General features: G+C 39.9%; 1 protein-coding gene across 1 annotated transcript; it reads right to left on the bottom strand.

Moving 5' to 3' along the window:
- Positions 1-345: 345 nt before the first annotated feature.
- Positions 346-8,058, bottom strand: or55e1 (odorant receptor, family 55, subfamily E, member 1). The gene is made up of 2 exons (XM_078167421.1): positions 7,999-8,058; positions 346-3,661 (listed from the first exon to the last, which is right to left on the bottom strand). The coding sequence occupies exon 2, from the start codon at positions 3,645-3,647 to the stop codon at positions 2,652-2,654; it is 996 nt and encodes a 331-aa protein (XP_078023547.1). The 5' UTR covers positions 3,648-3,661; positions 7,999-8,058; the 3' UTR covers positions 346-2,651.
- Positions 8,059-11,354: the final 3,296 nt, after the last annotated feature.

Here is an 11,354-nt window from a genome sequence, read left to right as displayed (position 1 = left end):
ATGTGAAAAAACAACAACAAACAGTCTGGTCCTTTAATGAATGTGTTATTCATATGACGCATCAGGAGACTGGATCAGATTAAAGGGAAATTTCGGTTTATTTCAACCTGTCTCCTATCGTCCTAAATTTGTTTCAAGTGACTAGTGACATAAAAATAATAGTTAGCATGTTAGCTGTTAGCCTAGATACAGCCAGGGCGCATAGTAGCGTCAGACCTGTTAAAACGTAAGTGAACGGGCAACCCTCAAGTGCAAAGTTAGTCCACTAACCAAGCTTTTTTTCCACAAAGACCGCCTCATATCGTTAGGATAAATGTCAGAGAACATATAGAAAACGACATGTAAACGTGTTGTCTTACCTTACCGGTGTGCTGCCATGTTTGTTTACCATTTAGCTCTGCTTTCCAAAGCGCGGCCGAAATATATCTGGCGAGCTCTAGATAAAGCCCAGCTGGATACTACTCCAGATGGAGGTGTCCCGTCCTCGGTCACATCCAGACCTTGAAAATAAGGCTGCAACCAGTCCCATTCCTTGCAACAGAGGCATTCCTCTTCTGTGGGCACTGGGGCACAGCATTCACAGGTACACCACCAATCTCCAGAGCTACGCAGCCTTGCAGCAGCCATTCCTCCTCTCTCGTCCTCTACCTGTTGCGCCTCTCTCTCTCTCTCCTCCTCCGTTCTTCAATTTCACGAAGCTCTTCGTCAGTGTATTCTGGCTCAAATAAATAAGGGCGGCCATCAAACTCTGCAAAATCAAATTCCTCCTCCACAAAGTCGAAGTCTGGCAAAAAGTCAGCCATTATTCTATAAATCTTTCATAAAATAAATGAATGAACTTTTCAGGCTACTGTCCGGTTCTGCCTTCCAGCTGTTGCTGTTTGTTCTCGCGAGATTTCAGGCACGGTATAAGATCGCGCTTTGGAAAGCAGAGCTAGATGGTAAACAAACATGGCAGCACACGGGTAAGGTAAGACAACATGTTTACATGTCGTTTTCTATATGTTCTCTGACATTTATCCTAACGATATGAGGCGGTCTTTGTGGAAAAAAAGCTTGGTTAGTGGACTAACTTTGCACTTGAAGGTTGCCCGTTCACTTACGTTTTAACAGGTCTGACGCTACTATGCGCCCCGGCTGTATCTAGGCTAACGGCTAACATGCTAACTATTATTTTAATGCTACTAGTCACTTGAAACAAATTTAGGATGATAGGAGACAGGTTGAAATAAACCGAAATTTCCCTTTAATACAGTCATTCCTGAGCTTTTATTTTGAAAAACACATTTTTAATTTGAACATTTTAAGTAAAACAGTAACTGAAACGTGTGTGTGTGTGTGTGTGTGTGTGAGACTGAACCATGACATCATCACAGGTAAAGATCAAAAACACCCAAAACATCTTTATTATTTCTAACATGATTTGATTTGACTTTTATTTTGACAGGGCCTGGAGGAAACCTGTATATTCTGATGCATCTTTAATAAAAGGACGTGTGTGGCCTGTGTGTGTTCGAGCGCTGTCATGTGTGTGTGACGGGTGTGACGATAAACTCATTGCTGGATTCTGAGGTAATGAGACATCAGATGATATCAGTCTTTGATATTAATGAACATAAAGTATTTTAAAGAACTGGTTCGGGACAATTTACGTGTCTGTTGGCGCCCTCTTGTGGACAGACCCTGTAAATGACTTCAGACACACCTCTGATAATGTCTGGATGATAATCTGAACTTCACTTCTGCAGCTCAGAGTTTAAACTCAGTGACGGTTGTTGACATCATCATCATCATCATCATCATTTTTCTGTCAGAGGAACTTTTTGTCCACACGGTGACGCTGGAGTTAAACTCAGAGTCTCCATCAGTCAGCTCCACCTGCAGGACTCATCATCAGGGTACAAAGTCAATCAGGTTTAATTATAGAGCACGGTTAAAAACTAATGTTGTGTGTGAATGAATGAATGAATACAATATGTATGTATGTATGTATGAATGAATGTATGTACGTACAAATGAATGAATGTATGAATAAATGCACTTATGTTTGAATCAGTGAATGAATGTATTTATGTATGTGTGGATGAATGAATCAGTGAATGAAGAAAATGTATGTATGAATGTATGAAATTGATTTGTTTATGTATGAATGTATGTTTGTATCTATTTATGAATGAATTAATGAGTTTGATTGAATGTGTGACTGCATGAATGGATGAATGTATTTATTGAGTTTAAAACACTGTGTGTGTCAGTGGGCAGAGTACATACAAGAAATACAAGAAATTTACATCGGTCAAAATACAAAGAAAGCTGAACATATATGACACATGTATGAAACATGAACAGAAAATGGGTCTGAGCGATCAAACTCTAACCTGACCGTAAACTTAAACTTCAAATTATTACAATAAAAAACTCAATACAAAATAGTTTTAAGTTCTGAGGCAACGAAGAACTGAAATGTTTTTAAATTCAGCGACTAAACGTGTTAATTTAGATTTAGTCAGTTATTTATTTTCTTTCATGAAATGGACAAAAATCTCTGAAACAAGGAGACGTTCAGGTGAACGTTAGAGAATCTGTGACTCAGAGACACAAACAGTTGACTGGAGAATCGGGGGGAGTTTTTTTGAAGCAGAGGAACTTTGTCACGTTTGTCTTTTTCCAGCCGGAGAAACTTTCACCATCAAAACTTTTTCCACTTGCACTTTAAAAATCCGTAAAAAGCCATTTCGGATTTCTTTAGTCCGAACACCGTAGATGATGGGGTTAACTGTCGCCGGGAACAGAATGTACATGAGTCCCATGAAGGTGTTGACGTCCGTTGGGATAGGAATGTTCAGGTTGTGAGAGAGGAACGTGACGCTGCCCACCAGGTAGAAACACATCATGACGATCAGGTGAGTGCCACAGGTGTGAAACGCCTTCCAGCGGTCCTCACCAGCTGCCGCCGCTCGCAAGACAACGCTCAAGATCTTCATGTAGGAGAAGAAGATGAGCGGTATGTCCACGCCCACAAAACAGACAATCACAGCGAGGCCTGCTGTGCTGTTTTTCTCCGTGTTGCCACACGCCAGGCTGACCAGCGCCATGTGGTCACAGTAGCAGTGTTGGATCGTATTCGAGCCACAAAAGTGCAGTGAACTTGCCAAACCGACCAGCGTCGCCATGATGGAGCCGCTGCGGATCAGAGTGAAGAGCAGCAGCTTCACGAACATGGAGGAGTTGATGATTTTGGCATAGCGCAGCGGCTGGCAGATGGCGACATAGCGGTCCAGCGCCATCGCCAGCAGCAATGTTGACTCCAACGAGGACAGGAAGTGAGTGAAGAACATCTGAGTCAAGCAGCCACCCAGTGAGATCTCGTCCCAGTCGAAGAGGAGGCCGAGGAGCATGTTGGGGATGATGGCGGTCACCACAAGGATGTCAACAACACAGAGCGTGCAGATGAGGAGGTACATGGGGCTGTGCAGACTCTCCACGCTTCGGATCACGTACACCAGCAGACAGTTTCCCAACAGCGCCGTCAGGTAGGACGTGGAGAACGGCAGCGCCAGCAGCCGTCTGTGTTTGTGCAGCTCAGGAAAACCTCTGAACAAGAAGGTGCTGTGGGAGAAGTTCCTGTCCAGTGATGCCTCCAACATGGCCCCAGCTTCACCTGAGCAGAGACAGTCAGACACCAACAAGGAGGATTACTAAAGCTACAAGCAGCGATTTTAAAAGTTGAGTGCTGTGATCAGTCCCTTTGACAGTTTACATTTGCATTGAAAATAACCAACAGGTTTTATGACGATCGAACAGATGCTCGTTCATCATTCATTTACTGGACCACACCCTTCTATGGAAGCACCGTCACTTCCTATTTAGTAGGGCTGCCCCCCCGACTAAGAATATTCCTAGTGGACCAACAGTCCTCATCAGGGTCCATCAGTGGACCGACAGTCCTCATCAGGGTCCATCAGTGGACCGACAGTCCTCATCAGGGTCCATCAGTGGACCGACAGTCCTCATCAGGGTCCATCAGTGGACCAACAGTCCTCATCAGGGTCCATCAGTGGACTCGTCTCCTGCATGTTTCTGATATGAATGTAATGATTAAATGATGTATTTTGGTGGTTTGAGTTGAAGGTGTGAGAAAGAATAGTATCAGTAACATTGTTAACACTGTGCTACATTACAGAGAAATACAAACCGTACTAATGAACCTTCATTAATATAGGCCTATATTTTATCTCCAAGTGCACGTCACACACTGAGCGAGCCGCCTGTTAATGACGCTGTGGGCTAATGGGCATGTAGCTACTTCCATGTTTCACATGATACGTCATGTTTGTAGTCGACCAATGAAGATGAGTTTACATATCACCTTGGGTTCGTCCTTCACCTTCTCAAAATGATCCCACACTTTGGATTTCCTGCCCGACATGTTATTAACTAGCCTGTGGAGTAACCGCAGGTACCAGCCCTGGAGATTAACCTGACTCCTGTCTGACTGCTGAGCGTGGACACTTCCTGTGTCCGTCCTTTCAAAGTAAACTCACACATGCTCCAGTCATATAGGTTTGGATTCATTCTGACAAGGCGCAGCTCCTGATAGAGTTTCACGTTTTTTTTTAATTTATTTTTCATTCCTGTGACTAAGCGACCAATGAAATCTCGCCGACTAATGACCTTTCTGGTCGACTAAAATCGGTGGACTTTTAGGGGGCAGTCCTATTTATTGGTCAGTTGAAAACATTTTGGTGACATGCTTTAATGGCTTAGGTTGAAAATATCCATCGAGTTTAGTGATGTTTGATCAAACTCATTTATGGCCAAAATTTTGTGGAGGGCGAATGCAGTTGTTTGGTGGTGCCACGTACTAACTAATTTCAAAATCATTTTACACACGTTTTGTCATGATTGGACATAGAATTTCTGGTTTATAGTCTGATTTGTGTATTAACACACATTTTTTGCATTTGTAGCGCCCCCGTGTGGTTGATTTGTGTGAAACTTTTCAGATATGTTGAAGGTACTTTATGGACACATTAACAAGCTTTTAATAATGTTTGATAAGTTTTGTCCAAAGATGATGCAGCTACAAATCAGTCCTACGGTTATGGAGAAGTTTTTAAAAAAAAAAAAAAAAATCAAAATGCGCCCCCTTTTGACTGATTTCTAAATAATTTCACACACATGGTTTAGCATTTTTTTTAAAAATATATCCTACAAGTTTTCTCAAGATTGAATAAACAATTTCTGATTCATAATCTGATTAGTGTCGCGCCACTTCCCCTCTTTTTGAACTTTTGGCACCCCCAAGTTGTTCAGGGTATGTTGCTGGTATCTCTTTAGACATTTCCTGCAAGTTTCATGATGATTATGGAGTTAGGTCTATCTATGTTCTGAGCCACAACTCCTTTAAAGTTCATTGGTGATATCCTTTCATAAGCTTGGTCCAGTGATGCTCAAGATATTAATCAGACCTTCAGTTCAGGAGATGTCAAAAATGTGTTTTTCATAAAAATCAAAATGGGGTTGCAGCATCCCCTATTGACAGATTTCAAAATAATCTGACACACGTGATTCAGCATTAAAATTTGATATAACCTGCAAGTCTTGTGATGATTGGACAAATAATTTCTGATTTATAGTCTGATTTGTGTTGTGACACGCCTTTTTTTTTTTTGCAGTTGTAGCGCCCTGAGTGGTCGATTTGAATAAAACATTCAGGATATGTGTAAGGTACTTAATGAACACATCAACAAGCTTTTGATAACTTTTGATAACTCTGGTCCAATAATGATCCAGATACAGATCAGACCTACAGTTCAGGAGAAAATGTGTTTTTCATAAAAATTAAAACAGCGTTGCAGTGCCCCCTTTTGACTGATTTCAAAATAATTTTATGCATGTGGTTGAACATTATGATTTAATACATCCTGCAAGTGTGGTGATAATTGAACAAACAATTTCTGATTTAAAGTCTGTTTGTGTCCACTTTTTTTTTTTTACACCTTTGGCACCCCCTAGTGGTAGATTTGAATGAAACTTTCAGGGTGTGTTGCTGTTACCTTTTTAGACATTCCCTGCAAGTTTCGTGATGATTGGCCCAAAGATTACGGAGTTGGGTCTATTTATGCCTGAGCCATGCCTCCTTTAAAGCTTATTGGTTAATATCTTCAAAATTCAATGAGATATCAACAAGATTTTTTATAACGGTCAATAAGCTTGGTCCAATGATAATCCACAGAAAATTTGGTACAAATTGGACGTATGATTTAGGAGACAGACTCAAAAATGTGTTTTTCAAAAAATTCAAAATGGAGGAAAGTTTTGCTAGTCAACCGTATTGGTTCTTGTGTGTTTTTCATTGAGCACATTGAGCTGTGTGCGAAATTTCAAGTCAATCAGACTTTATGAATTTAATTTTTAAATTTTTGGACTTTGATTATAGCGCCCCCATCTGGTCAATTTGTGTAATATTTTTTGAGCAGCATTTAAACACAAAATGTTATGTGTATACGATGATCTGTCTCAGGGGAATTTGTAAAAGAATTTCTCAAGAAAAAAGAAAGCAAGTGTTTCAGCCCTTTGAACGTCTGAACTTGTCTGTGATGAAACATGTTCTGTTCATTTATCAAACAGTTTATAAAATGTTGGGGCGTCGGTGGCTTAGTGGTAGAGCAGGCGCCCCATGTACAAGGCTGTTGCCGCAGTGGCCTGGGTTCGAATCCAGCCTGTGGCCCTTTGCTGCATGTCACTCCCCCTCTGTTTCCCCCCTTCACGCTTACCTGTCCTGTCCATTAAAGGCTAAAATGTCCTAAAAAATATCTTTAAAAAAAAAAAAAACAGTTTATAAAATGTTCAAAATCAATGAGCTGTTGCTGAAAAACATTTAAAAGTCAACTTTGGTACATTTTAGTCTTAGTGCTAATGAGACGATGCATACATCAAATCATACCAATTTCTTTGCAGACAGCTGCAGACAGTATTGATACTTGCTGATAATTACACACCCATCAGCTGTGAACGAACTCATTACAATTACATTTATATTATTGAGTCATTCTGTGTTTTTCATAAAAGTCTATGGAGGGTTGTTCAGTAACATCATATTTGCTTTAAAGTCTCGATTCTCTCCATCTGTAACTCTAACAGCCCATCACACAGCAGAAATAAATGTAGTTGCCATGTGCTTTTGTTGACAGCGTTGGTTGCAGCATCCTGGAATGTCAACAGCAGTTAGAGGAGGATACCTAGCGCATAATATATAGACGTAAAAGTCCACTGACAGAGTGCCGATATGTGACGAGTATACAATAATAAAAGCCGTAGTCATCAACGCTACATCACTGCTTATTGGGGAGAACTTATTCGACCTGTGACCTCGTCACATGTCCATGATCATGGACTTTCCACGTCCACATATGACGTCCAAGGTACCCTGGGTGTGTTGGTTGTTGACGTTCTGGGACGCTGTGTCAACTTCAGCCTGTTACATGCGTTGTCTGTTTTCAAAATACACTTCTGTTTTCACAGGAAATGTACAGTTTGATACAGTCTCTTTCAAAATAAAAGCACTATGTTGGTACAACACCACCAACTGATGTTTTTGTCTTCAACAACACACATGGTTAGAGTTAGGCAACAAACACACAAACCCCACTCTCCCGGGTGAAAGTCAGAGGTTGTTAGACCCGCAGCTCCAACTAGAAAACAATGTTTTGATGCATTGGATGTGCTGAATGTGCATATTAAGGCAGTACAGGAGGAGGTGCACATTAATAATCCTCCAGGACTGTAACATGCTCATGTTTAACCCAAACAATGTGTCATGTGACTGCAGTTGCTTCACAGGTCGGAACACCTTCTCACCACAAACCAACCGCACCAGAGTTCCTTTGGAACGGGTCCACCGTAAGGTGACTGTTGGTGGATAAGTTAATGAATTATGATAACTGAAATTATCATTTCACCCAAATTACAAACAAAAGATATTTTGTCACTTACCTCAGCGGGCCATGCAGACCTCCGTATGTGTCTGAGAAAACAGGAGAAGTTATGTTATTGTAATTTATATAATGTTTTTATTTATATTTATATATATATATATATATATATATATATATACAGTACAGGCCAAAAGTTTGGACACACCTTCTCATTCAATGCATTTTCTTTATTTTCATGACTATTTACATTGTAGATTCTCACTGAAGGCATCAAAACTATGAATGAACACATGTGGAGTTATGTACTTAACAAAAAAAGGTGAAATAACTGAAAACATGTTTTATATTCTAGTTTCTTCAAAATAGCCACCCTTTGCTCTGATTACTGCTTTGCACACTCTTGGCATTCTCTCCATGAGCTTCAAGAGGTAGTCACCTGAAATGGTTTTCACTTCACAGGTGTGCCTTATCAGGGTTAATTAGTGGAATTTCTTGCTTTATCAATGGGGTTGGGACTATCAGTTGTGTTGTGCAGAAGTCAGGTTAATACACAGCCGACAGCCCTATTGGACAACTGTTAAAATTCATATTATGGCAAGAACCAATCAGCTAACTAAAGAAAAACCAGTGGCCATCATTACTTTAAGAAATGAAGGTCAGTCAGTCCGGAAAATTGCAAAAACTTTAAATGTGTCCCCAAGTGGAGTCGCAAAAACCATCAAGCGCTACAACCAAACTGGCACACATGAGGACCGACCCAGGAAAGGAAGACCAAGAGTCACCTCTGCTTCTGAGGATAAGTTCATCCGAGTCACCAGCCTCAGAAATGGCAAGTTAACAGCAGCTCAGATCAGAGACCAGATGAATGCCACACAGAGTTCTAGCAGCAGACCCATCTCTAGAACAACTGTTAAGAGGAGACTGCGCCAATCAGGCCTTCATGGTCAAATAGCTGCTAGGAAACCACTGCTAAGGAGAGGCAACAAGCAGAAGAGATTTGTTTGGGCCAAGAAACACAAAGAATGGACATTAGACCAGTGGAAATCTGTGCTTTGGTCTGATGAGTCCAAATTTGAGATCTTTGGTTCCAACCGCCGTGTCTTTGTGAGACGCAGAAAAGGTGAACGGATGGATTCCACATGCCTGGTTCCCACTGTGAAGCATGGAGGAGGAGGTGTGATGGTGTGGGGGTGTTTTGCTGGTGACACTGTTGGGGATTTATTCAAAATTGAAGGCACACTGAACCAGCATGGCTACCACAGCATCCTGCAGCGACATGCCATCCCATCCGGTTTGCGTTTAGTTGGACCATCATTTATTTTTCAACAGGACAATGACCCCAAACACACCTCCAGGCTGTGTAAGGGCTATTTGACCAAGAAGGAGAGTGATGGAGTGCTGCGGCAGATGACCTGGCCTCCACAGTCACCGGACCTGAACCCAATCCAGATGGTTTGGGGTGAGCTGGACCGCAGAGTGAAGGCAAAGGGGCCAACAAGTGCTAAACACCTCTGGGAACTCCTTCAAGACTGTTGGAAAACCATTTCAGGTGACTACCTCTTGAAGCTCATGGAGAGAATGCCAAGAGTGTGCAAAGCAGTAATCAGAGCAAAGGGTGGCTATTTTGAAGAAACTAGAATATAAAACATGTTTTCAGTTATTTCACCTTTTTTTGTTAAGTACATAACTCCACATGTGTTCATTCATAGTTTTGATGCCTTCAGTGAGAATCTACAATGTAAATAGTCATGAAAATAAAGAAAACGCATTGAATGAGAAGGTGTGTCCAAACTTTTGGCCTGTACTGTATATACATATAAACACACAAACACAAACAAGGCAGAAGTAAATCAAAATAGCATAAAAAAAAGGAGATATTTTTAAATCATATTAATCAAAAACAAACAAACGTGTATATCTACTCTTTAACAGATACAAACCTGCAGGGATCCAGTAACGCAGATAATATTTCAGTGTGTATTTACATACATATAAATATACTCTACATCTACCATCCTGGAGCAGTGACTGTACAGTTTGTCTTTACGCTAAAAACACAAATCAATATAATGTTTTGTTGTGTATTGGAAACATAGCGATGGGAAACAACTGAGAAACTGCAGATAAAATAATAACTCACTGTACAGGTGATATTTTTAAATAATGATATGGGTGCAGATACAGGACAGACTCTAACAACTGCCCATCAAACACAACGTTTGTGTCAGTTTAATGTTAATTACACAGAAATAATTCCATCAGATTTTCTGTTAATATAAAAACTGTTCTTGCTTCTGAGTTTCAGTCATTTGTTGTTCTTTCTTTTTTCAGCTACGCTTTGTTAAGCTAATGTTGGAGGAATTGAATTGAATTTTAAGCATGACAGGAAAGGCAGGGATGATACCCTTGGGCATGATGGCAGTGTCACTGAAAGGAAAGTATCACTGAGAGAAAAGTCGGAGCAAACATAAAAACAACAACACAGAACAAATTGAACATCATATAATTGTTAAACAGACAGAGTGATGAACATGCCCTGACTGCTGCACTGATGGAATAAACGTCGTAAAAATGAAACTAAAACATGATAAAAAATACAGGTATAAAACAGGGAAGAGAAAAGAAACAAAGGGTCATCTCTGATGATAAACAGTGGTGGAAGAAGAATTTACATTTTACAGAAGTAAAACTAAAAATACAACAGTGTTAAAATACTCCAGTTCAGAATGCAGCAATATCATCAGTAAAATGCACTCTTAGTTTTGAAGGTTTGATGATCACAGTTACTGTAAAAGAAATATGTTTGAGTACAATAATCCTCTCTAAAATAAAGTACAGGTGAAGGTTGAAGCAGAATAAAATGGAAATACTTCAGGAAACTAAGCATGTAAATGACTCTCTGCAGTGGAGTAAATGATTTAATGTTTATAATAAATATAGTTTCCATTTCCAATATGACAATACAATCGTCAGGAGTAAAAATCTAACATTAGGCTTTTATTGAACTTGAGGCTTTAAAACAGGAGACCACAAACCAACAGGCACACATGTTATTATCCTCTATGCAAATGATAAAAAATATACATTTTATTTTGACAACATTCAAGACATTTTCTCCCAAAATGATCACAGGAAAAACAAAGATTCGTGTGTGAAAATTCACCAGAATGAAAAAATGAAGTGTCCAAAAGTTTGTTACCACAGCTGTTAAAAAAAAAAATAAATAAAAAAAAAAATCCATTAAAAAGTCTTAAAAATGACATACAGGTCAAATGTAAAGGAGTGAAGTAGTCCATAAAATGGAAATACTCAAGGAAACATGAAGTAATTAAACTGTACTTGACTCTCTGCAGTGGAATTAAATGACTAAATATCTATATTTAATATTATTCAGATTAGAGACAATGACACTAT

This window comes from Epinephelus lanceolatus, chromosome 4, assembly GCF_041903045.1.
Source record: "Epinephelus lanceolatus isolate andai-2023 chromosome 4, ASM4190304v1, whole genome shotgun sequence".
Classification (NCBI taxonomy): Eukaryota; Metazoa; Chordata; class Actinopteri; order Perciformes; family Serranidae; genus Epinephelus; species Epinephelus lanceolatus.
The sequence above is the reverse complement of the archived record's forward strand: the minus strand, read 5'-3'. Positions and strand labels throughout refer to the sequence as shown.

Excerpts from the sequence above, each read along its gene's own strand:
- or55e1 (XM_078167421.1), bottom strand. The coding sequence starts at position 3,647 with ATGTTGGAGGCATCACTGGACAGGAACTTCTCCCACAGCACCTTCTTG.